The sequence below is a fragment of the Schistocerca nitens genome, chromosome 2, assembly GCF_023898315.1.
Source record: "Schistocerca nitens isolate TAMUIC-IGC-003100 chromosome 2, iqSchNite1.1, whole genome shotgun sequence".
Lineage (NCBI taxonomy): Eukaryota > Metazoa > Arthropoda > Insecta > Orthoptera > Acrididae > Schistocerca > Schistocerca nitens.
In genome coordinates, this window is record NC_064615.1 from 754,143,931 (window position 1) to 754,171,812 (window position 27,882).

General features: G+C 42.5%; 1 protein-coding gene across 1 annotated transcript in view; it reads left to right on the forward strand.

Moving 5' to 3' along the window:
- LOC126235306 (adenylate cyclase type 3) overlaps positions 1-27,882 on the forward strand; it is a 628,591-nt gene that overhangs the window by 388,942 nt on the left and 211,767 nt on the right. Inside the window, exon 7 of the mRNA XM_049944030.1 lies at positions 3,998-4,084. Within this exon, the coding sequence (XP_049799987.1) occupies positions 3,998-4,084 (87 nt within the window). The remainder of the gene's footprint in view (positions 1-3,997; positions 4,085-27,882) is intronic.

Below are 27,882 nucleotides of genomic sequence, written 5' to 3' on the forward strand. Positions count from 1 at the left end.
AGCACTTCTGTCATGGTATTGTTGATACTGGAACCTTACTAACACTCTTTGTTCCAACATGTGGCTCACAACACTCAAATTATGTGATCGGACATGTTCGACTGTCGCACTGTTTATGATTGATGAAAATGCGATAATTGATTCATTACTCGTTTATTTAAAAACAGTGAACCGAGCAACGTGTCTTGACATGTTCGACTAATTTTTATTGTAACAAGTAAAAGTCTGGCAGCCTACCATTTTCCTTCGTAGGGAAGCAATATGTTGTTCGGAAATTCCTGATGTGCAAACTTCCCAATCGCTGGAACTCACGCAGTGGATACATTCTCACTTTATCGATTAATACTTTTTCCATTACGCCAAGAACAAGCGTCTTCTATGGAAGCGAATGCTATTACTACGTTGAGAGCAAGCATTAGATAAGCGATTTCTACTGTGAAAATACTCACTCTGAAAAACGCGTGGCACGACCTCGAAAACAGGCATGATGTTGATCAAATCATGCATATTTCAATTTAGAAGTGTGATATAGAGTACGCATTAAATTAGAGGACTCTCTGGGACGTATAAATAAGTCAAGAAATTACATTTTAATTAAAGAAGGAAGCAACGTAAGGATTTAGAGCTCCCTCAACGACGAAGTGTTTAGGGACTGTGCACAGACCCGGCATGGCGAAGGATGGGAAACGAAACTGGTCGTGTCATTTTCAATCATCCCGACATTTGATTGTGGGGAAACGCTGGAAATCCAAATCTGGGTGGTCGGACAGGAAAGTTATGGGTCGTTCTCCCGTAAGCCAATGTCTCACCAAGGCGTCACATCTTTCGGTCATTTTGTTGAAGTGCAGTACAATGGAATGAGCTTACGTCAACAAGTGTTGTTGTATTACAGTAGTAATATTAACTACGAAAGAATCTAAAACATTAAGCTTAGGAGTCACTATGAAGATCTTCTTCACAGTAGTAAAAGAAGTTGCTCAACAGAAAGTTAACACCACACTGAACTCTGCCACATTATCCACAAGACACTTAGTATGCTTTGTCAACTTGTTGGATATATGTGACACCGTATATCTGACTCTTTTCTGTACTGATGTCAAGCCTTGAAGTTCTTTATTGCGTATTTCTTCCACTCCGTGTAATGCTGTTTTAGTACCCTGTCGGAGTTCTCTTTCACAATGCGAGATTTTAAAGGACCGCCCTCGCAGCTCACACCGATGAAGAGTGGCAGCCTCAGTTGGCATTTGGTGCTTTATTGCCAGTTTATAACAGATCCGAAGCGTAAAGTCTCTTTGTCCACGGTGGAAGGGTTCGCAACAGCAGAAATCCCTTCCATCATTAAAAAAATATTGGTCAGAGTCAATTAAGTGCTTATCTTTTAAATAACTGGCTCTTCATTTTATTTGTGTAAGCGTACTCTCTGCGTCGTTGGTTAACACTAAGTATCCGGTCACTTCGTAAAAAGAACTCATTAACGGTTTGAATATTTTTAGTTTATAGCCCATTAGAGCCCCATTGCTGGGTATCAGCACACGCAAGATGCAACGATTAAAAGTACTCCACAGTAGTTATGGTTGCCTGTCCCAACCTTCTACAGATTTAGTTCAAATTACTCACTACAGCGAGAGACACGAATCCTTCAGAAATTTTGAGTACGTGGAGCACTTTTAATACTTAATCTACAGTATAGTACTATGACAACCACATGATCTGGCCTTTTGCGTCGTAGAGAGAGTCGGGACACCGGATTAGGATATACAGCGATTTGCCTACCTCTGTGTATGCTACGAAATACTCTGTTGATCATGTAGTCTGCCGTACTCCGCATCTCGAGTAGAAACGGACACACGTCGCATCAGTACTTAAACGGGATAGGAAAGGTGGCTGCAAAACGCACCTTTTATTTACGTGAGAACGCTGTTGCACTCGCAAGTGATTCTTTGTTTCCAAGTTGACGGACCTATCACTGTCTGCTGTGATGCTTTACGGACGTAATCCGTATTTTAAAATGGGTTCTTAACAAACAGACGGCACCCGAAGTCAAATTTGCTAAAATAGCCAGTGTGGTGATACTCGAATCGGAAGTTGCTTATTCAAGTCTCAAGAGAGGAAGAAATTTTTCTCATCCTAATTTGACCGAAAAGGAAAGGAGAGCTGATGGCTTATGGTTTATAATTACCAGAGCGGATCTCATTGTTCTGTAAAAAGCTCGAAATTTTTTTTTCTGAATGTTATAATGTGATACCTTGTAATATGTTGAAGGCAATCTGTGCAATACTTGCGGACATTAAGATGAACTGCCCTGTTGACTCTATTTGATAAGACTGGGTTATGTCCAGACACCTACAATTCATTTCCCGCCGGTTAAATCGTGAGCGATGTCACTGAATAAGAGACGACTGTATGTACGTGAAGGTCAGAGGTGACACCACTTCACTGGATACGCGTCTAGCTAAGCGTTCAGTTCAGTTTCGTGATAAAAAAATCAAAAATAAACTGCTGGAATCTTTTTTTTCGTCATAATGAGCCAACGAAGAAATGAGGAAAAGTTAGTTCACTGCCTGATTGTATAGGACCATAGTCGGAGGATCCAAGAAGGAGATTTCGTAGAAGTTCTCGGTGACCCCACTCACGTTTCTGACTTTATTCTGGAACGTAAATGTCAGGAAAACACTAAACCGAATAACCATATTTGTGGTAGAACTAAAGTTTGCGTGACTAGTTCCCTTAGAGTAAGACTTACTGTACCAAAAATCAGTTTTTATTCTTCATTCTTGCCACGTAGAGCGCAGAATTTTTGTGGAAGCTCAGTGACAGAGCGATCATCCGAGAAGAGGTAAACTAACATTTCACGGTAAGACTCAATGGGCTTGATTCATCATCGATAAGCCATGCTGGCGAACAGGGAGGTGGCAGCATAAATGCACCCTTAGTCAACACGAGAAGACAGCAGAAGAACGATACACACTACTATAATTACTTGCAATTAAAATTACGAAACGAGTTGTAGGACATCTAACTTCCTGGCAGATGTGATTCAGGTAAAATTAAAAAAATCTGGCTTTGCTCTTAGGCTTCTAGGCCTCCATTTATAGCTTTGGAAGAGGAAATACGGATACCTATACAATACGAACCCGGCCGCAAATATGATACTGTGGCATGTGCGTATAGTACTAATTCTTACAAAGATGTTTAATTATCCAAAACAACACAAACTAATATTTTGAAGACTAGCACTCAACAGCCATCCGCATTACACAGCTACTCTCCTGCCATGCACCCATGGAAATTGATCACAATGCTCGGGCTTGAAACCTTCTGGATTGAGTACACATTGCTCTGAGCTCACATCAGTTGCCATTTGTTGTGAATATTTCAGTCCGCCTCACCCTCTGGTTCTCAATCGCCTGACCAAGCGCTGCGTGATTGTGTCTTGATATAAGTGTCAGTATAATGTTTTGTGTATACAGAATAGAGATTCAGTCATATATGGTAATATTGTTCATTATATAACGACTCAGAAAATTAACCGCAACAATATGCAGTTGTCATTTATGTTATGTAATGAAAATCCAACTTAAAATATGATATAAATTTTACTTAGGGCAAAACATATTATAATCTGAAGGATTCATCTAGTTATCTATCTTGATTAGATTGCAACTTTTATACACATAACTTCTGAATCCACATAATCATGTTACAATTCGACCAGAGAGCGCGTGACACACAAATGCTCTCGTAATTGTATTTATCTTCCATTCCTGAAGAAAACTTTTTTGAACTCACACAGCAAATTATGTTTCTTCTCTTACGGCACGTTATACGTTGGCATTATTGACTAAGAGTTAATATGAGATTACTCTTGTAAGTCCTATCCAGTCATCAGAGTACGACGCAGCCACATTCTCCTTAATACATCCTGGTCACACGTCACCCTCATTTATGTTTTCCAGTAAACGAATTCGATCTGATTTACTGTTTGTTTATTCCACAGTTCCGCCCTGATGGTGCAGAAATGGGAAACGGCATTGTAGCAGAAGATGGAACAGCTGTCATAACTGAGAAGGACGAAGACTCAGCGGTGAGTAGTCTCACAGTTTTTCCTCGGAAAACACAGCCACTACTTGTAAAAGACTGAATCCACAATACCAAGAAAATGACAGAAAACTAGCCGTAGAACTGTGAAAGAGGCAGAATTGACTGAAATGAGTTTAGTTGTGTTAAAGGGGGAGGGGGAGATTTAAACCCTCATTGTCTTGTTTTCATATTCCAAATTTGACTATGAACTATCTGAATTCCTGAGGACTTTGATGAGTATGGATTACCTCCTCCTTCAATTAGCGTTTTCTCTTTTGACTTCTAAGGACTTCCGCCAGTTTAAAGTGATCGTCAATTTTCTTAAGAGTATAGGTAAAAATGTGTGGGACTCATATTTTCATTTATCAGTATGATTTGTATTTAAATTTAAGAAGTATTGTGAACTGATAACATAAATATGCCTAGTTTACTTATCATTCTGTTCGTTCAGTATTTGTTGTGGAGAGAAATGACGGCTTACACTTTCAGTTCTGTATACATGAATTTGTGTATTGTCTGTACAATTATGTGTTCTATGTAAGCAAGTGTTCTAATGGCTAAATAGAGTACAAACCCTGGAGACCAAATATAACACAGTAATCAAAAACGTAGCTTTTTGATGGAATTTCGAGCTGTTGATTCGTAAAAATCACCATAGTAAAAATTGTAGTTCATTTGACAACGGGCTCGAACTATCAGTTAACCAGATACCCTCGCGTTGAATGTAGGTCTTCAGAGAGCGTACTCGAGCTGTCAATGAGATGCCCTATACTGAAGTGTAGTTTGTTGGCATCGTTACAAATATCACTTTCTCTAGCAGCAGCTAAGGTACATTCCGTATGTTTTCGGTAGAGTTACCCTTATCTTGAACTCCAGCATGACGGTTATCCTGGTGTTCTAAATCCTACGCCAAATTTTGCATATTTTAAATATATATGTAAATGAAATAATATAAATATATTCAAAACGATAACTGATGCCACGTAATGTGTATGTGACACACTACAGATACCACCTTCAGATATGTGGCATCGTTACGAATTTGGCGTCAATTACAATTTCTTAGATAATGTGTGTGTCTTAATCTCTTATAACGCCCTAATGTATTTAAGTTTTGAGATCTCGTACTAGTGAGTAGGGATTACACTGATAAGCCAAACCTTATGATCACATGTTTAATAGTGTTTTAATCAACTTTTAAAAGTCGAAAGAAGAGCGATTCTGCGTGGCGTGGACTCGAAATGTCCTTGATAGGTTTACGGAGGTATGTGGCACCAGATACCTTCAGACTGACCACTGAATTCCCGTAAAATTGGGGCCGATGACTCGTAGGCTCCGCTGCGGTTTGATAACGTGGAAATTTGAAAATTTGTGGTAAGGTATTATGGGACCAAGCTGCTGAGGTCATCAGTCCCCAGGCCTACACACTTCTTAATCTAACACACAGCCATGCCCTGCCCGAGGGAGGACTCGAACCTCCGACGTGGGGAGCCGCACGGACCGTGACAAGGCGCCCCGGACTGCGCGACTACCCAGCGCGGCGTATTCATGTGTTTGCACAGGGTTCATATTACATGGATTTGGCGATCAAGTCACCTACTCGAGTTCATTATCACGCTACTCATACCACAGTATCATGGTTCTGGTCTTTTGACACTGACAGTTATCCTGCTGGAAGATACCACTGTCGTCTGGGAAGATATTAAGCATGGAGGAATGCAGATGGTCGCCAATAATGTTCATTCAGTCCACAGCCACCTGGTTCCTTTGGTTACTACCAAAAGCCCATGGAAGCCCAGGTGAACGCCCACAATAGCATAAAACTACTCCCACTGGCCCGAGTTCGTGGCGTGGTGCATATTTCGAGCAGCCATTCTCCTTGACGACGACATACCTGGATACAAACATCGATCTCATGTAACAAGAAATGTGGTTTATCCGAACAGGCCATACGTTTCCACTGATCCAAGATGCATTCTCGATGATCCTGTTACCACTACAATCGTAACTGACGATGTTGCTGAGTCAACACGGAAAAACTGTTGCGGATCCCGTTTCAACACATACGGTGAACAGTGTGCTCCGAAACACTTAGACTTGTGCCAGCATTGCACTCTGTCCTCAGGTCTGTCACAATTTATCACGTATTCTGCTTTACACAGCAGGCAAGCCTCTGACTTACACTTTATGCGTTGAGGAGTAACTTGTGGTTTCACTGTCCTAGAACTACTTTCCATATAAGCTGATGACAGAAGCGCGTGACCATCCGATCTGCCTCGCCATTTCCTAGATGCCTTGTATCCAGGCGCCGGCAACGTAATTAAAGGAAATCTTTTTCGATACCCCTAACTGTTCTCCATTCCGGCGCATAATTTTGAAATTTGGCTCAAAGGTGCTTATAGCCTTCCTCTGTAATGGTGAAAAAGTTTGGCGCCCTGCGGAGTCATCCCCGGCCTCGTCGACGAGGGGTGCGACATTGATAAATGTCTGGATGAAACGACAAGGAGTCCCCCTAACATCTGTCAGTTCGGCAAAACCGTCGGTGGCATCCGTCCACATTTATTATTTTAAAGTGTGCCTTTACAAAGAACACTTGTGACATACGCTTATGTGCCTATTGGCAGGGCGGAACTTATAGGAACTCTTTGGCGTTTTATTCTCACATCTGTTGATGTCGGTCCCCTTCCTGATCATACTACGGGAGTGCATGAAACAGGAATATTGAAAAAGCATAAGGATCCTTTGCTATTTCAGGCCATGTTCAAATTTCGTCGAATGGTTTTGAAAGGTCCTAGTGGTTCCACTCTGTACACCAAAGCAAAAGTTGCGGTCGCTCTGCACTCCAAAGAGGTGGGACAACGTTCAGTGAGGTTGCTGACCCATGATGTCCTTAAATAGGGGCCGAATCGTGTCAGCAGTATGTATCACAGGTTGTCCTGTTGCTCATCGCAATGCGAACTGTCGTTTTCGACCGCCAAAAGTGTATCAACGTCACAAGAAAACTGGTAGTTTCATTGACGCCCTTTACGCCACCCTCTGGGTCCTATTCGTTCCGATTCTGGGCTGCGGTAAGTAAGAAATGTTTTCCATGGCCACTCACAAGAAAATAATGTGATTTCAAAGCTGGGCGGAACGGTTCTGACCCCATCGCAGAGGCGTCAAAAGAAGTGGTGAAATGTGGGTAAGAGGAGATGTGACGATCTTCCCATGGTTTGAGGCGTCCACGGTGGCGCTGGGCAGAGCTGTCGTGAAATTCGGTGCCATTGTGAGATCATGAATCCATTTTACACATTGCGTGAACTTGAGTGCCCCTGCCTTTGCTCCACAAGAGCCAACACCTTTCTATTTGAACCGCCGTCGAGCCACATGGTGACGTCGCAGGGCTCCACACTTTTGTATTATTACACAGAAATGTTGTAGCCTCCTTTTAGTCAATCTTCAAACTTCAGACTTAGGGGTCGGAATGGGAGACAGTTAGGGGCTATCGAGAAAGTGGTCCATTAACTTTGTTGCACAGTGCATTTGACCTTTCTGAGAGTTGATTATGTCAGTGGTTTTCCTGATTTGTGGCCGATATCGTTGGTATAATGATTCCTTTTCGTCTCTTCTCCGCATATATGCTTTCCTTACCGCATCACGTGCTCGCAGCACCATTAGGTGACATTCAATCTCGCATTGGGCACTGGTCATAACATTTGGATTCACTAGGATATTTCTCTTATCATTCTGTAACTTACTCTACACCATGAAACTTACAATTCGATAGCATCGTTGTAGGTGAAGGACATTTACCATACTAGTTTTAGGAAGTTGCAGGAAATTCGAAGACTTCTGTAAAACCTGGTGTTATAACTCTGAAAATCGGTGGCTCCAGTTAGAAGAGTTGAAAGACATGAAAGGTACTTCAGAACGGAGTAAGACAGGGTTGTAGTCAGTCCAACCTGTTTTTCAATCATTACATTGTGAAAGCAGCAAAGGAAGTGAATGAGCAATTTGAGAAGAGATTTGAAATGGAGGGAGAGGAAATAAAAATACTGAAGTCAGCCTAAGACATAATTCTGTAAAATATCCCAAAGAACGTGGAAGAGCAGATACACAGAATGATGTCTGGAAAAGAGGCTGTAAGATAAGATGATACTAACAATAATGAATCTTATCACTGATATCCTTTCATCTAGAATTTTAATCCCACTTTTGTACCTTTCTTTTATTTTCGCCACTGCTTCATCTCCGTATCTACTTTTCGAATTAAATGTCATCCTGAAGGAATTAAATTAGGAAAGTAAATACCGTAAGCAGTAAATGAATTTGGTTATTTGCGCAGTAAAATAAATGAAGATCGCCGAAATAGGAAGGCTTCAAAATTCATACTGGCAATAGCAAGAATAGCATTTCTGAAAGAGACATTCGTTAACATCAAATATAAAATTAATTGTTATGACGTCTTTGCTGAAGGTATTTGCCTGGAGTGTAAGCTTTTACGGTTGTGAAACGTGGACGTTAAACAGTTGAGGTAAGAAGAAAAGAGAAGCTTGCTGCAACAGGAGAACACTGCAGATCAGATTGGTAAAGTGAATAACAGATGAAGATGTTCTACGTCGAATTGGAGAGAAAAATTTTTGGGAATCTGGTTAAAAGAAGGGAGTGATTGATGCGATGCACCGTGAGGAATCAAGAAATCGTCATTTTGGAAGTGGATGGAAGGGTGGGAGCAAAAACAGAGAGACCTAAGTTTGGCTACATTAAGCAGGATATAGTAATATACAGAAAATGGAAAAGAAAACTGAGGATCTATTAGATGATCCGTTTGGCTTTCAGAAAGGTAAAGGCATCAGAGAGGCGGCTCTAACGTTGAGGTTGATAACTGAAGCAAGACACGTTCATAGGATATGTAGACCTACAAAAAGCGTCAGACAATTTAAGATATTCGAAATTCTGAGAAAGATAGGGGTAATCTATAGAGAAAGACGGGCAATAAATAATATTACATAATCAGGAGGGAACAATGAGAATGGAAGACCAAGAACGAAGTGCTCAAATTAAAAAGGCTGTAAGGCAGGGATGCAGTCTTTCGCCCCTACTGTTCAATCTATACGTCGATGAAGGAATGACGAAATTAAAAGAAAGGCACAAGACTGGGATTAAAATTCAAGGTGAAAGGATATTAATGATAAGATTCGCTGATGACATTGCTATCTTCAGTTAAACTGAAGAATAATGGGGTGGTCTAATGAGTACAGGATAGATACTGACGATAAATCGAAGAAAGACAAAAGTAATGAGAAGCAGCAGCAATGATAACAAAGAGAAACTTAACGTCAGAACTGACGATCACGAAGCAGTCGAAGTTACGGAATTCTGCTACCCATGAAGGAAAATAACCCATGGTGGACGGATTAAGGATGACATAAAAGGCAGACTAGCACTAGCGGAAACGGCGCTCCTGACCAAGAGAAGTCTACTAGGAATTAATTTGAGGAACCAATTTCTGAGAATATATGTCTGGAGTATCGTGTAGGAGTGAAACATAGACTATAGGAAAACTAGAACTGAAGAGAATCGGAGCATTTGAGATGTGGTGCTACAGACGATTGTTGAAAATTAGGTGGACTGGCAAACTGCGGAATGAGGAGGTTCTCCGGAGAATCGGCGAGGAAAGAAATATATGGAAAACACTGACAAGAAGTAGTGTACTATAGAAAGCTGTAGAGGGTGAAAACAGTAGAGGGTAGAGGGAGACAGAGATCGGAATACATCTAGCAAATAAGGTTGCAATTGCTACTCTGAAACGGGAAAGTTAATACAGGAAAGGAATTCGTGGCGGGTTGCATAAGACCAGTCCGCAGACTGATGACTGATGGCTCAAAACAAAAATCAGCAGGATCAACCGGATGTAGGCTGCAGTACCTACACCGATTTGAAAAGGCTCGCACATGATAGAGAACCATGGATAGCTGAATAAAACCAGTCTTTAGCTGAAGACCATACCAACCTGTATCAGATTTATGGCACTGAATTTAGATACTGAGGAGAGTATTTTGTATCAACAGAATGAATCTTCACTCTGCAATGGAGTGTGCTATGATCTGAAAGCCCCAAGCAGATTATAACTTTGTGCCAGACTGGGAACCCTACCTGGGACTTTTGCCTCTCGCGGGTAAATGCCCCACCAGCTGAGCTAATCAAGTATGACTCATGACCTTCCCTGACACTTTACTTTCTCTAGTACCTCATCTTTTACCTTCCAAACCGTAAAGCTGTGATCGGTCGCGAGTCGTGCTTAGGTAGCTCAGTCGGGAGAACTTTTGACCAAAAAAGGCAGGGGTCCCGCGTTAGATTCCTGGTCCAGCATACAGTTTTAATTTGTCAGAAGTTTCAGTTTGTTTCGTCGTTCCGACTAGCAGCTTATTTTGTGTTATATTTCCCTTGTGCTTGTACACGAATGTATGTTCAAATGTGTGTGAATTCCTTAGGGACCAAACTGCTGAGGCCATCGGTCCCTAGACTTACACACTATTAGACTAGCTTATGGTAAGAACAATACACACATCCATGCCCGAGGGAGGACTCGAACCCCCGGGGGGAGGGGCCGCGCAATCGGTGACATGGCGCCTTAAACAAAACGGCCACTCCGCGCGGCGGGTGTACACATTTGCTTCTGATTCTTCACCTATCAGATAGGTTTCGAAATTACTATATTATTCGAGTAGTATTTCCTCACCTTGTGGAGTATAATTGAATGTATGGTGTTCTCGAATGATAGTTGGCTTGGTATCATTTTCTTTTCCTTGTAGCCCGTATGTTGTTGAAAACTACTTCTTCAAGGGCGTGTTCGATTCGGAATCACTACTTTCATTACTATTCGCAAGCGGTGAAACAAATTCGGACAGGAAATCCTACAGAGATACATTGAATATCTTCTTATTCTTCAATTTTCTCAGTTTAGCCTGTCGTGCGAACACGCGTGCTGTCGGCCTGACTCGACTGCGCGCGCTGTAAATCAAAATGCCTTGCAGCCATATATACTGTATATACAATTATCAAACTAAGAAGAAAAAGTGCGCCACAGTCCTAGCGAAATATATTATATGCTGTCATTATGAAGCCCGGCCTTGAAGTCCTATCAAATCATAAGGGATTAACCAGTAGCGATCGGTTCATAAACTCGTTGTATCGATAAACGTTTATGAGTGGGCGTCCACACACTAAGCTTGAGTATATGGTGGTAAAATCTGCCACGTACAATGATGGATATTAAGATGGTGTAGTATCAGAAGCTGTTCAGTATCAAATGACATAACAATGAGATGATTTACTTTCGTTCGCAAAAAAAAAAAAAAAGAAATACCTGATCGCATTATTCACTTCCCTCATGGCAAATAAAATTATCACCTGTGACATAGTCGGGCTGCGCTACAGATCAGTGTGTCATCACAATCGGATTACTGAATTCACACTCGTTTGCTTCAGCAACTTAGACTCAAACTGTCATCTTCCAGCACAACCTAATACGCTATATAGTCTGTTGCCACAATAAGGCTTTCGCGCTTTGGACAAATGGAAAAATATATAAGTATTTCATCATAACAAGCAATATGACAACATCTATATGAGGGTATTGCCGTGATGATGCATTGCCAATACCTGTGCTATGCCATGCACAATCGCAGCACATGGTCGTTCGTTGTAAATTGAAGCCATTGTTTCAACGTTTGATAAAACACCTAAACAAGCGGGTATTTTGTTTCGTCGTTGCTAACATTATATTTATATTTCGTCATTTTAAAAATAGAACTGGATTTTTTCGACGGAAAATTTTGTTAGGTGCCCAATTGTGGCGCGTTGTCGGCTGCTAGCTAATTCCCTTCAGGGTTCATGGTCTGAGAACCATTGCACGAGTCTTTACGTTTAAATCACTCAGTGAAGCCATACTGCAGAATTACTTTCGCCATAGATTATTAGTGACAGACCTCACTGCACCTTGGCGCGCATATCTGTCGGAAACATCTCTACCGTAAAAACAGAGAAGAACAACGTGGTGATGCGTATGGTCGTCGATATGTTTGCATTTATTAAGCAGGAAACACACGCCTGTATTTTTTAAGAGTGAAGTGAGAATGTGTTACAATGAGCAGTCATTTAAGTTTGATTAATATTAACGTCAACTGACTGTGTGATAATGTTAATAGCTTGATGATTCAATAAAATAATTGCGTAAGGTGAGAGCTCGCGATAAATAAGAAATCCTGATTCGGATCACAGTATGCCACACATTTTCGGTTTTAATGCTCTTTCGGAAATTGCGTTAATACACATATTTCAACGATTTTGACAACGGCATGGATATTACGTAGTTTCCCTATCTATTAACATGACGTGCCTTCAAAATACGCTGAGAATATTTTTGAAAAAGTTTCTTAATTTCACCAAGCAGTTATTTCAAAAGGTCAGTTCCCTCAATATTACAAAATGCAGTTGACGGGCGCTACACCTCACACGATAGCTGGAAAATATGAGCGGCGTCGTCATTCGTTACATGTCTGGTGACTAGAGGCGCCACTGCTGCTCTGACTGCTGAAATTCCGGAGCTGACGCGTGAAACCGTGACTCCGTGACGCCACGAAAAATGTTCATCCTTACTTCCATCCATCTCTGTCACTTATATCGCCATTCATATCCATCATAAGAGGAGTGGTTCAGTCAGGAAGAAGGTACATTATAAATTGTTGAGATCTTTGCACGTCAATGTTTATTAGGATGGTAGGATGTTCTTTATTCGCCATTCCAGACGTTTTTCTATGTGAGTATATGTCTAACTAGAAAAGCAAAGGTTTATGTTTAGATCTTCAGTTGATGGTACGGCCATTTCTGCCACTTAACATCGTTCTCTAATCAAACGGTGCATTTTGTATACGAAACAATATCAGCAGGACGTGCATCGGAATGTATCTGAACCGCCAACTGTTTACCTAGCAACGGTCAAGCCAGCAGTAAGCCGTCACGGCCGTGATTCAGGTGTCTCTGAGACACAATTAATATTAGAATGGCTCTGAGCACTATGGGACTTAACATCTGTGGTCATCAGTCCCCTAGAACTTAGAACTACTTAAACCTAACTAACCTAAGGACATCACACACATCCATGCCCGAGGCAGGATTCGAACCTGCGACCGTAGCGGTCGCGCGATTCCAGACTGAATGGCCTAGAACCGCTCGTCCACACCGGCCGGCGCGAGAGATGCACCTGGTTTGGATGGAATACACCCAGAATTCCTTCTTCACTGTGGGGAATATACCAAACAAAGGCTTGCAGAGTTTTACTCAAATATAATGGCAACAGGGAACATACCACAGATTATGAAGAACTCGAAGATCATTGCACTGCTTATCCCAGGAAAACCAAGCGATCAGTCGAAGAGCTATAGGCCAATAGCATTGCTCGGAGTCTTATACAAGCTGCTCGAGTGTCTCCTGTATGACAGACTGAGCCCAAAAATACTGGAATCAATTCCAGACGAACAATCAGGATTTCGACATAATAGAAGCTGCACTGATCAACTACTTTGCCTGACAACACATATAGAGGCAGGCTACCAGAAAAGCAAAAAATATCAGTTACATTCATAGACCTGAGTACAGCCTATGACACTGTGTGGAGACAAGGACTGCTGTACAAACTCATACAAATAATCCCATGCAGCAATATCATCAGACTCGTCTATAACATGCTTGCCGGGACAACTTTTCAAGTGATTACTGGAGAACGAACGAGCTCCCAAATTCTCAACAATGGGCTACCACATAGCTCAGTCCTTGCTCAACTGTTCTTCAATATTTATACTTCTGTCAACTCAAACACACAATCTAGGAACTTTGGACATGTAGACGATTGGGCTATAGCACCGCAATATGAATCATTCGAGGCTACTGAAGACAACTTGTGCTCCGATTTGGAGCTGCTGAGTGGCTATTTCCACAAATGGAGACTGCAGCCAAATCCAAAGTATCATGCTTCCACCTTCGCAACCACTCAGCAAGAAAAGAGCTTAATGTCGTCTTTAAAGGGAAACACCTTAGCCATAACAACTACTCCAAATACCTAGGAATCACACTGGACAGGACGCTCTCTTACAAGGAGCACCTGACAAAGTTTGCAGATAAAATGAGGACAAGAAACAAAATCATCTATAGACTGTGCGGCACCACTTGGGGCTCCACAGCAAGCACACCCCGCACATCAGCAGTTGCACTTGTCTACTCGGTGGCAGAATAAGGCGCTCATGTGTGGATAAACGGCCGGCATACAAGCAGGATTGATGTGATACTAAATGACACCAACCGCATTATCAGTGGCACAATAAAATTTACGCCCTCTGTATGGCTGCCAACCCTGAGCCATATACCACCTCCAGAAATATGGAGAAAAAACGCTCTTCTTAGTGAGTTCAACAAGGTAACTTATAACCCACAGCTGCCCATAAACAGCGATATAACTGACTTGGAGCGCAGAAGACTTAAAATGAGAAGACCAGCATTACTCTCTGCTAAAGAGATGACGAACTACAACTTTGACGTTGGCAATCTGTGGGAAAACACTGGCAAGAACACTGCCCACCAAATTTCCAAAGTTTCATGACAGCTGAGAAACCGCCTGGCTTCAACCAGTCACGCAAAGTGTGGACAACTCTAAACCGCATACGTACTCGCCACCGAAGATGTGCTGCCGCCCTCTACAAATGGGGAACGATACCAACACCAAACTGCGACTGCGGCGCTGAAAAACAAACAGTCCGACACACAGCGGAAGAATGCCCGGTTCGAGCCTATAAGGAAACCTTCAACGATTTCCTCACTGCAACAGAGGAGGCAGTTGATTATATTAAATGTCTTGGTGTCAGTCTGTAGTCAACTTATGTATAAAATGTAGAATGATTGTGATGTATGCCATAAGATAAATAAATAATTAACATGAAACTCTCAATATAAAATATTTACTACACAAGAAAGGAACTCTTCAAGAGGAACATTACCAATATGGTGCATTTCTTTATTTGCTCTTTTTTTCACACCCTTTATTTCCTAGACGCCAGAGTAAGGCGGGCTTTCGTTCAACTTAGTTGTCCCAGCCAGATATCCCTGTACATTGGGAGCGGAATATTTGGAAAGCTACTTGCAATTCCGAAATTCGCCTGATGATGAAGACAAATCTCCAAAAAATCTTAGTCGCACTGGGGGATTGGAACTATTTCAAGAAACTACGGTCTCAAAAAAATAATTGTGAGGTAAATTATGTCACATCAAATCATTTGTAATCGATTTTGATAACGACATTTTCGTAGATGTAGTGAACATTGTACATTCCCATAATCAATCAGCTCTAGATGTATTATATTTACATCGTATTTACACTACCGGAGACACTGCTTTAAAAAATAAAACCGCTAAAATAATGATAAAAAACATTATGTCTGTAAGTTGTGGTAATTCTTGTTATGGTTGTGTTTCTATCGGAATATTAAAAGTCTGTGCCGATCCAAAAGAGAACATCTTTGAACTAACTTCGTAATTAGTCAATAACTGACGAAATATTTCTGACAGATGTAAGTACGCAATACTGACACTCATTCACAGAAACGGAAATCCACAAATCACTCTAATTACAGGCCAATTTCTTTCCGTTCTATTATTTCCAGCAGGATTTGAGAAACCCCTTACAATGGAATCCTGATTCATTTTTGACACCATATTTTGTTAACTGCCTTTCTTATTATTTTTGGTTTCGTAAAGGACTGTCTATGTAGGAAATCGTATCTCACAAATGTCCTAGCAACAAAAACTGCCATCCTGATGTATTCCGTGATAGTGACGAAGCAATTGTGTGCTCCATGCAATTCTACTTGTGAAACAAATGTTTTATAGCACTAATGGCATTCCTTGCGCCTGGCTAGAGACTCAACTTTATAAAAGCAAGTAACGCTACAACTGACGAACTGCACCATAGGAATAATTCATGACAAAATAGTTCACGAGTGAAAGGCCGCATGCGAGTGTCCAGCAGGCCCGTTGGAGATCCACTCCGAGACACTAAATGTTCGCTGAAAAAAAAAAATTGTTCAAATGGCTCTGAGCGCTATGGGAATTAACATCTGAGGTCACCAGTCCCCTAGACTTAGAACTACTTAAACCTAACTAACCTAAGGACATCACACACATCCACGCCCGAGGCAGGATTCGAACCTGCGACCGTAGCAGCCGCTCGTCCACTGCGGCCGGCTAAATGTTCGCTTCTGTTGTAACCTACATGCATTACGTCCCAATAACATTGGCGGTTCGGTCAAAAACTGTAATGTTTGTCGACAACACAAAAATAACAATAACGGATCAAACTTAGCCACATCAGACACAACCTAAATTATAGCTAAACAGGCCTTCAGCTGGTTCACAGCAAATATATTACACTATTTCAAACAAGAGAAATAATCTGCTGGTTTTTTTAAATAGACATTACTGATCGCACACTACAAGAAACAAAATGTTATAAACTCCTTGAAGTGGAGCTGCGTAACAAGATTTTTAGTAGGCTTGACACAGCGTCTTGGCAGCAATGAACGTGATCTGAAAAAGCGGTACTTTGCCGGGGAGGTGAGCTGTTAGAGATATTGCCTAGTGTGATGACAGAGCGGTAGATGTAAGTCTAAGAAAAGTGAGCTTAATTAAAGTGACGTAGAATACACGGACGAGGTCAGTAAGCTGGACTGTTAATGTAAACCAAAATTTAACATTGACCGGAGCCGTGAGTTATGGAATTTTACTCATTATACATTGAAAAACAAGTAAATTTGTACGTATTACAGGGTGAATACAGAAATGTTATGTAAACTGCTTGACAGCTGCTAAGCAATAAGTGACACTCGCTAAGAAACAACCGCCAATTGCTACGGAGCAACCGACAATTGCTACGGAACACCAGACCAATGGTAGTTAAAGAAAGTGTAGAGGGCGGGACGTGTTAACTGCAGCGAAGTCTGTGCGCGAACGCTCTGTATGCATTCGACAGTTCATGTACTTCGGTGTTTGAGGAAGGTTTTTGTGGAACCGACTAGTGCGACATTCCGTGTGATACGGCATCTTTGCACGACTCATTTCAGTGCTTACGATCGTGAAGCGTAAGAACTCAGTCGGACGGTTGGAAGTCGGTCAAAGGCTCACTAACGTGGCCACAGTAAAGACTGTGTCCAAAAGTGTTATGCTACGACTGAAAAAGGTCGGTGAAGATGGAAATGCTATATGCAAGCATGTCGGTAGCCGTTCACGGATCAGAGCACCGCAAGAGGATCGATACGTAGCCCTAGCGGCGAAAAGGAGTAGACATCTCACTCCTGGCAGATCGCTGCAGACATTGTAACCGTTACCGGTGCACTTATCTCTGCCAGAATAATGTCGCGGAGATTAAATCAGGCTGATTTGTATGCTCGAAAGCCCCACTTCAACCACGCCATCGTCGAGAAAGAATTCGTTGGTGTAAGGAGAATGTTTGTTGAGGTCAGCAGAAGCAGTCGAGAGTGATGTTCACCGATGAATCCTGCTCCAGTGAGCCAGCTGAATCAGGCCACTAGTTAGTGACGAGAGAGGGGAACATGTTATACACCACACAACGTGCATCAGCGTCATCGGTATGGCCTTCGCATTACGCTGTGGGCCGGTATTATGCGCAATGGCCGAACACCCCTACATATCTTTGCGCGAAGTACCGTTATAGCACAACGATATTGCGGGTAGATTATTTTGAACCATGTTCGTCTGTTTACGGGTATAGTTATGTTATGTTATGTTATGTTATGTTAACCGGGGACCTAGAAACGACTGAAAGGCTCCGTCCCCGCCGCAGCCGCAGTGGTCCACGACCCCACGACGACTACCGCAGTCCACTTCAACCATCCACCGCCCCACACCGAACCCAGGGTTATTGTGCGGTTCGGTCCCCGGTGGACCCCCCCCCCCCCCCCCAGGAAACGTCTCACACCAGACGAGTGTAACCCCTACGTTTGCGTGGTAGAGTAATGGTGGTGTACGTGTTTGTGGAGAGCTTGTTTGCGCAGCAATCGCCGACTTAGTGTTGCTGAGGCGGAATAAGGGGAACCAGCCCGCATTTGCCGAAGCAGATGGAAAACCGGCTAAAAACCATCCACAGACTGGCCAGCTCACCGGACCTCGACACTAATCCGCCGGGCGGATTCGTGCTGGGGACCGGCGCTCCTTCCCTCCCGGAAAGCCGTGCGTTAGCCCGCTCGGCCAAACGGGTGGGTTACGGGTGCGATAGTTCCGACTTTCTTAAGTGGATGACAATGCCAGCCATGCAGAACCGCTGAGGCGTCGGACTCACTCGAAAGTGAATTTATTTGGATGTATGGAATGGCCTGCGTACTCCTCGGATATAAAGTCATAAACCCTGTAGAGTATGCCTGGGACGGTCTTGGCAGACGAGTTTCTCAACGAACACCCTCTCCCTGAACTGTGAATGAACTGAAAATCGACTTGAGAGAGGAGTGGGGCTACATTCCCCAAGAATTCTTCAATGGTTTGATAACCAGCATGAATAACAGGTACAAAATGTGCATTAAGTTCCCCAGGAGGGCACATTCCTTACTGAGAGTCGTACACTGGCCCTTATTTTGGGAGTCTTACCTGTGTCAAATACGAACGCTATTTATGTATGTTATCTTGCTTTCTCGTGTGGTGAAATCTCTATAATTTTTCGTTACAAATATAGCACTCCATCTCTATTACGTATGCACTGCATTAAGTGTCGTCCATCATTGCCTGTCATTATACCTGCCCAACAATTTCTCCGTTCCTTAGTAGCTGCCAAGCAATGTATGTACCCACTTCAGCGAGTTAGTTATTTTTTCTCTGCGTCTCACTACCTGATGCTTACTGCGCGGAGGTAAGTGCGCCGCATAGTTGTCGACGCCTATTAGCATAGACTTTCCATTTTTCATCCACGTGTCCACTCTTCAATACCTGACCTGTTTCCAGTGCAAACGAGCATTAATGGCTTGCTTGTGTCCGGTGTACACTCAGGTGTTAACGAACCTGAAAACATGCCACTCGTAATAGCTAAAATTGTTAGTCTGCAAATGAAGTAAATAATGACGTAATGATGTCCAGCGCACTGTCCTCTCTCATAGTAGAAATATTTGAACTTATAGCGGTAACGCTCTATATAATCCATGTTCACTTTCATCAGTATGTTGAATTTAAAATGTTTCTATACTGATGTTTTACTGAATTCAGAGACTATTTGTAAAGTGGTATAAAAAACTGTTCATTTTGCAATATCACGTAACGCAGCATATTTGTAAGTTATTATTTTCATCATGGCAATGACAACAGCAACCGTTACGAAATTGTCTCGAATGAGAAACAGTCCACAGTTGCACTAAAGTCTGTTTATTTTGAACCTTGACTATGGTTTCTGCTGTAATAATATAGCCTTCTTCAGGCGTCACATACACTAATAAATGAAAAATATCTTAGCCCAAAAGCTGCGTCAAGACCAGTAAAATAACTTCAACAGACCTAAGCCTGTTTCGAACAGAAATATAATTACATATGGAAACGTATGTCCTGCGCCACTACTCTGTTATACTGGGCGCACGGTCGTCAAAATTTTGCCCAGTATAACAGAGTTTTTTTTTTTTTTATTGCAGAGGGCATCTAACTCTCTGACCGAACACGCTGAGCTACCGTGATTCACTAGTGCGAAGGAAGGATCGGTAGAGGCGACGGGATTCACGAAAAAGAAGGACGGCCTGTGGGGCAGAACTGGGCGGTGAGGGTGGATGGCTTTAGTAGAGATGTAGATTCTTCTGTCTGAGGAAAAATCACGTAAGGGTTTTCCCAAGGCACGATCTTAGGTCTGCTATTGCTCAGCATATATGTAAACGATCTTCCGTCTAATGTAAAATAAGTAGAATTATTTACTTCTGTGGATGACATTAGAATTGAATCAATATAACCATACATACAACCACAGAAGAAATGTTAAACAAAGCTCTTAAAAGTATATTGACTGGTTTTCTGCGAATGGTCTCACACTCAATGAATTAAAATGACACTACCTACGTAATTCTTTATATCTAGAGGTACTACCGTATTTTTGGGATTATATTTTCTTTGAAAAATTGCCTCCGAAATTGAAGTGCGTCTTAAACTCGAAAATATAAAAATTTCCAGTGTTTGATTTAAAATTCCCACCAGCCTTAAAAATGGCCATATATATCTCTGCCTGGCAACATTGGATTCAATTGGCAGCAGCAGTGCTCCGATGCGACGAACATCAGTTGCGGGGATTCACAAGCTTGCCAAACTGACTCCCTCTCACCCCGCCATAACAAACCCAGAACTCTGTCTAGCATATGATGAGTAATTGCAGTCTACAATGACAGTGAACTAGAAAGTGATATGTGTTGTCGGTAACATAACAATATTTTTGCTAGTAGCTAGTTTCGTAATGAAAAAAAAGGTATTCATATGACGCGGGCTATAAATTGAAAGTAATAGTATATGCAGAAGAACGTGGAAACAGGTGAGCCGAGCGGCATTTCGACCCTCCAATAGATAAAACCATTCGCAACTGGCGGACTAGTAAAGAAGAACTGAAAAAACAATGAGGAAGACTAAATATGCAAGTAGAGGACTGAAAGCAAAATGGCCAAAACTAGAAGATGACGTACTGAGCTGGAGTCAAGGCCACCGTAAAAATAACATTGGAATTAATACAAAAATTATTCTGATACACGATGGTAAGCTAGCACTATAGTGGAAGTTAACAGATTTTAAGGGTGCATTTGGTTGGTGCGTCATGGACTTAGCATGCGAACCAAAACCAAAATATCTTAGAAAGGACGGTACTAAACTTAATTCAGTGATCATTTCCAAGAGCCAAACCATGTTAAAACCTTCTGAAATACCGCCAGCTTTTGTTGTTCACGTATATGACAAGGGTTAGATGGACGAAGCTGGCATGAAATTATGGATTAACAGAGTGTGGAAGAGAAGGAGAGGTGCTTTATTCAAGAAGAGTTCTCTTCTTGTGCCTGATCAGTTTAGTAGTCACTTGAAAAATTCTGTGAAAGAGAAATTGAGACAGGGAAGTACATAGCTTGCTGTTATTCCGGGAGGACTTACTTCACGATTGCAACATCTTCATGTCTCGATAAATAAACCATTTAAAATGTGTACGAGAGAGGAATGAACAAATGGATGAGGATGAAACCCAACGTGAATACACGCAGAAGAGAGCTTTAAATCAACCTACAATCAAACAAGTGTGTCAGTGGATACAACAGTCGCGGTCTAGTGTGAGAGAAGACATTATTGTCAAATCTTTCAAGAATTGCGGCGTAAGTAACATTCTCGATGGCAGTGATGACCGTCTTATATATGAAGAGGACAATGATGGTGACGAAGAGGCGGTATAAGAAGAAGAAGAAGAAATTTCAGATAACGATTTTCAGGGATTTTAAAGGTCAGGTCGGTTTTATAAACTAAGAATTTTTTAGTCTGGCTTTGCAATCCAATAACTTTTTTTTTACATTAGTGCTGACAAATTAAGGTGCGTCTTATAGCCCGTAGCCTTTATAGTCACTAAAATACGGCACACCAATGATACATGTAATATATGACGAGGAAATAAAGGGGTGGAAACTTCAAAATATTTAAATGTATATATTAATTTAATAGAGACACCGTGGTCTAGGGGTAGCGTCTTTGATTCACAATCAAAACGTCGTTGGTCCCGGGTTTGATCCACGCCACTGCCTAAATTTTGATAAATAATCAGCATTGGCGTCCGAAGACTTCCGGCATAAGAAGTCAGCCTCATTCTGCCAACGGCCTTGTCAGAGAGGGCGGAGGAGCGGATAGAGGTTCAGGGCACTCTCTTGTCTTAGGGGTGGGAAATTGCCCCTAAAGGCGGAAGAATCAGCAAAGATCAACGACATGAGGATGCAGAAGGCAATGGAAACCACTGCATTAAAGACACGTAACGTGTATCCACAGGACATGTGGCCTGTAACTGAAGAAGTGTCATGATGATCTCTCCATTGGCAAAAGATTCCGGAATAGTCCCCCATTCAGATCTCCAGGAGGGGACTGCCAAGGGGGAGGTTACCATGAGAAAAAGATTGAATAATCATCGAAAGGATAACGTACTACGAGTCGGAGCGTGGAATGTCAGAAGCTTAAACGTGGTAGGGAAACTAGAAAATCTGAAAAGGGAAAAGCAAAGGCTCACTCTGGGTATAGTAGGGGTCAGTGAAGTGAAGTGGAAGGAAGACAAGGATTTCTGGTCAGATGAGTATCGGGTAATATCAACAGCAGCAGAAAATGGTATAACAGGTGTAGGATTCGTTATGAATAGGATGGTAGGGCAGAGGGTGTGTTACTGTGAACAGTTCAGTGACCAGGTTGTTCTAATCAGAATCGACAGCAGACCAACACCGACAACGATAGTTCAGGTATACATGCCGACGTCGCAAGCTCAAGATGAACAGATAGAGAAAGTGTATGAGGATATTGAAAGGGTAATGCAGTATGTAAGGAGGGACGAAAATCTAATAGTCATGGGCGACTGGAATGCAGTTGTAGGGGAAGGAGTAAGAGAAAAGGTTACAGGAGAATATGAGCTTGGGACGAGGAATGAAAGAGGAGAAAGACTAATTGAGTTCTGTAACAAGTTTCAGCTAGTAATAGTGAATACCCTGTTCAAGAATCACAAGAGGAGGAGGTATACTTGGAAAAGGCCGGGAGCTACGGGAAGATTTCAATTAGATTACATCATGACCAGACAGAGATTCCGAAATCAGATACTGGATTGTAAGGCGTACCCAGGAGCAGATATAGACTCAGATCACAAATAGTAGTGATGAAGCGTAGGCTGAAGTTCAAGACATTAGTCAGGAAGAATCAATATGCAAAGAAGTGGGATACGGAAGTACTACGGAATGACGAGATACGTTTGAAGTTCTCTAACGCTATAGATACAGCAATAAGGAATAGCGCAGTAGGCAGTACAGTTGAAGAGGAATGGACATCTCTAAAAAGGGCCATCACAGAAGTTGTGAAGGAAAACATAGGTACAAAGAAGGTAGCTGCGAAGAAACCATGGGTAACAGAAGAAATACTTCAGTTGATTGATGAAAGGAGGAAGTACAAACATGTTCCGGGAAAATCAGGAATACAGAAATACAAATCGCTGAGGAATGAAATAAATAGGAAGTACAGGGAAGCTAAGACGAAATGGCTGCAGGAAAAATGTGAAGACGTCGAAAAAGATATGATTGTCGGAAGGACAGACTCAGCATACAGGAAAGTCAAAACAACCTTTGGTGACATTAAAAGCAACGGTGGTAACATTAAGAGTGCAACGGGAATTCCACTGTTAAATGCAGAGGAGAGAGCAGATAGGTGGAAAGAATACATTGATAGTCTCTATGAGGGTGAAGATTTGTCTGATGTGATAGAAGAAGAAACAGGAGTCGATTTACAAAAGATAGGGGATACAGTATTAGAATCGGAATTTAAAAGAGCTTTCGAGGACTTACGGTCAAATAAGGCAGAAGGGATAGATAACATTCGATCAGAATTTCTAAAATCATTGGGGGAAGTGGTAACAAAACGACTATTCACGTTGGTGTGCAGAATATATGAGTCTGGCGACATACCATCTGACTTTCGGAAAAGCATCACCCACACAATTCCGAAGACGGCAAGAGCTGACAAGTGCGAGAATTATCGCACAATCAGCTTAACAGCTCATGCATCGAAGCTGCTTACAAGAATAATATACAGAAGAATGGAAAAGAAAATTGAGAATGCGCTAGGTGACGATCAGTTTGGCTTTAGGAAAAGTAAAGGGACGAGAGAGGCAATTCTGATGTTACGGCTAATAATGGAAGCAAGGCTAAAGAAAAATCAAGACACTTTCATAGGATTTGTCGACCTGGAAAAAGCGTACGACAATATAAAATGGTGCAAGCTATTCGAGATTCTGAAAAAAGCTGGGGTAAGCTATAGGGAGAGACGGGTCATATACAATATGTACAACAACCAAGACGGAATAATATAGTGGACGATCAAGAACGAAGTGCTCGTATTAAGAAGGGTGTAAGACAAGGCTGTAGCCTTTCGCCCCTACTCTTCAATCTGTACATCGAGGAAGCAATGATGGAAATAATTGAAAGGTTCAGGAGTGGAATTAAAATACGAGGTGAAAGGATATCAATGATACGATTCGCTGATGACATTGCTATCCTGAGTGAAAGTGAAGAAGAATTAAATGATCTGCTGGACGGAATGAACAGTCTAATGAGTACACAGTATGGTTTGAGAGTAAATCGGAGAAAGACGAAGGTTATGAGAAGTAGTAGAAATGAGAACAGTGTGAAACTTAACATCAGGATTGATGGTCACGAAGTCAATGAAGTTAAGGAATTCTGCTACCTAGGCAGCAAAATAACCAATGACGGACGGAGCAAGGAGGACATCAAAAGAAGACTCGCTATGGCAAAAAAGGCATTTCTGGCCAAGAGAAGTCTACTAATATCAAATACCGGCCTTAATTTGAGGAAGAAATTTCTGAGGATGTACGTCTGGAGTACAGCATTGTATGGTAGTGAAACATGGACTGTGGGAAAACCGGAACAGAGGAGAATCGAAGCATTTGAGATGTGGTGCTATAGACGAATGTTGAAAATTAGGTGGACTGATAAGATAAGGAATGGGGAGGTTCTACGCAGAATCGGAGAGGAAAGGAATATGTGGAAAGCACTGATAAGGAGAAGTGACAGGATGATAGGACATCTGCTAAGACATGAGGGAATTACTTCCATGGTACTAGAGGGAGCTGTAGAGGGCAAAAACTGTAGAGGAAGACAGAGATTGGAATACGTCAAGCAAATAATTGAGGACGTAGGTTGCAAGTGCTACTCTGAGATGAAGAGGTTAGCACAGGAAAGGAATTCGTGGCGGGCCGCATCAAACCAGTCAGTAGACTGATGACAAAAAAAAATTAATTTAATTGATGAAAGCAGAAAATATAAAAATGCAGCAAATAAAGGAGGCGAAAAGGATACAAACGCTTAGAAAGTCAGATTGACAGAAAGTGAAAAATGGCTAAGCAGGAATGGCTAGAAGACAAATGTAAGGATTTAGAAGCATATTTCATTTGGGGAAAGATAGATACCGCCTACAGGATACTAAAGAGGACTTTGGTGAAGAGAGAAGCAGCTGTATGAATATCGAGAGCTCAGATGAGTAACCACTCCAAGCAAAGAAGGGGAAGGTAAAAGATGGAACGAGTTGGAACGGCGGTCTGATCATTTAATATTAAAAGACTACGACCAAGGTGTGGACGGGGCCAAGGAATTGACATATCAGACATGATTTAACACATAATAGACTCAGATCACAATATAGTAGTGATGAAGCGTAGGCTGAAGTTCAAGATATTAGGAAGAATCAATACGCAAAGAAGTGGGATACGGAAGTACTAAGGAATGACGAGATACGTTTGAAGTTCTCTAACGCTATAGATACAGCAATAAGGAATAGCGCAGTAGGCAGTACAGTTGAAGAGGAATGGACATCTCTAAAAAGGGCCATCACAAAAGTTGGGAAGGAAAACATAGGTACAAAGAAGGTAGCTGCGAAGAAACCATGGGTAACAGAAGAAATACTTCAGTTGATTGATGAAAGGAGGAAGTACAAACATGTTCCGGGAAAATCAGGAATACATAACACCAACTACGTAAATCCTGCTTCGATGCTTACAATTGCCCAAAATGGGAGGGCCACTACTTCTAAACTGGAAAGGCTTTAATTTAAAAAACTAAAGAGCCTATTGTAATTTTTATAAAATAATAATAACACAACACATAAGTAAGCGCTAAGTGAACGCACTCTTAAATCTTTAATTATTAATCACAAAGCGTGGATTTACCACATTTAAATTCTCATTACAATATAAAACATAAATACATGAATTCACAACACAGCATGGCTTCAAAATTTCTACCTGGACAGCCTATGGATCTAAAACTTTCGTATTACATTCCAGCCAATCACATTAATAACTTATAAACACGATTGGTAAATTACAAACGATTGCACTATAATCAATTTTAATAATCCACAATCACTCAAAAAACAACATCAGTAGTTCGATACGGAGCATGTAAGCCTGTTTATACACTCCTGGAAATTGAAATAAGAACACCGTGAATTCATTGTCCCAGGAAGGGGAACCTTTATTGACACATTCCTGGGGTCAGATACATCACATGATCACACTGATAGAACCACAGGCACATAGACACAGGCAACAGAGCATGCACAATGTCGGCACTAGTACAGTGTATATCCACCTTTTGCAGCAATGCAGGCTGCTATTCTCCCATGGAGACGATCGTAGAGATGCTGGATGTAGTCCTGTGGAACGGCTTGCCATTCCATTTCCACCTGGCGCCTCAGTTGGACCAGCGTTCGTGCTGGACGTGCAGACCGCGTGAGACGACGCTTCATCCAGTCCCAAACATGCTCAATGGGGGACAGATCCGGAGATCTTGCTGGCCAGGGTATTTGACTTACACCTTCTAGAGCACGTTGGGTGGCACGGGATACATGCGGACGTGCATTGTCCTGTTGGAACAGCAAGTTCCCTTGCCGGTCTAGGAATGGTAGAACGATGGGTTCGATGACGGTTTGGATGTACCGTGCACTATTCAGTGTCCCCTCGACGATCACCAGTGGTGTACGGCCAGTGTAGGAGATCGCTCCCCACACCATGATGCCGGGTGTTGGCCCTGTGTGCCTCGGTCGTATGCAGTCCTGATTGTGGCGCTCACCTGCACGGCGCCAAACACGCATACGACCATCATTGGCACCAAGGCAGAAGCGACTCTCATCGCTGAAGACGACACGTCTCCATTCGTCCCTCCATTCACGCCTGTCGCGACACCACTGGAGGCGGGCTGCACGATGTTGGGGCGTGAGCGGAAGACGGCCTAACGGTGTGCGGGACCGTAGCCCAGCTTCATGGAGACGGTTGCGAATGGTCCTCGCCGATACCCCAGGAGCAACAGTGTCCCTAATTTGCTGGGAAGTGGCGGTGCGGTCCCCTACGGCACTGCGTAGGATCCTACGGTCTTGGCGTGCATCCGTGCGTCGCTGCGGTCCAGTCCAAGGTCGACGGGCACGTGCACCTTCCGCCGACCACTGGCGACAACATCGATGTACTGTGGAGACCTCACGCCCCACGTGTTGAGCAATTCGGCGGTACGTCCACCCGGCCTCCCGCATGCCCACTATACGCCCTCGCTCAAAGTCCGTCAACTGCACATACGGTTCACGTCCACGCTGTCGCGGCATGCTACCAGTGTTAAAGACTGCGATGGAGCTCCGTATGCCACGGCAAACTGGCTGACACTGACGGCGGCGGTGCACAAATGCTGCGCAGCTAGCGCGATTCGACGGCCAACACCGCGGTTCCTGGTGTGTCCGCTGTGCCGTGCGTGTGATCATTGCTTGTACAGCCCTCTCGCAGTGTCCGGAGCAAGTATGGTGGGTCTGACACACCGGTGTCAATGTGTTCTTTTTTCCATTTCCAGGAGTGTACAATCTTTCGGACCAAAGTAGGCGGCCGGAGTGGCCGTGCGGTTCTAGGTGCTTCAGTCTGGAACCGAACAACCGCTACGGTAGCAGGTTCGAATCCTGCCTCGGGCATGGATGTGTGTGATGTCC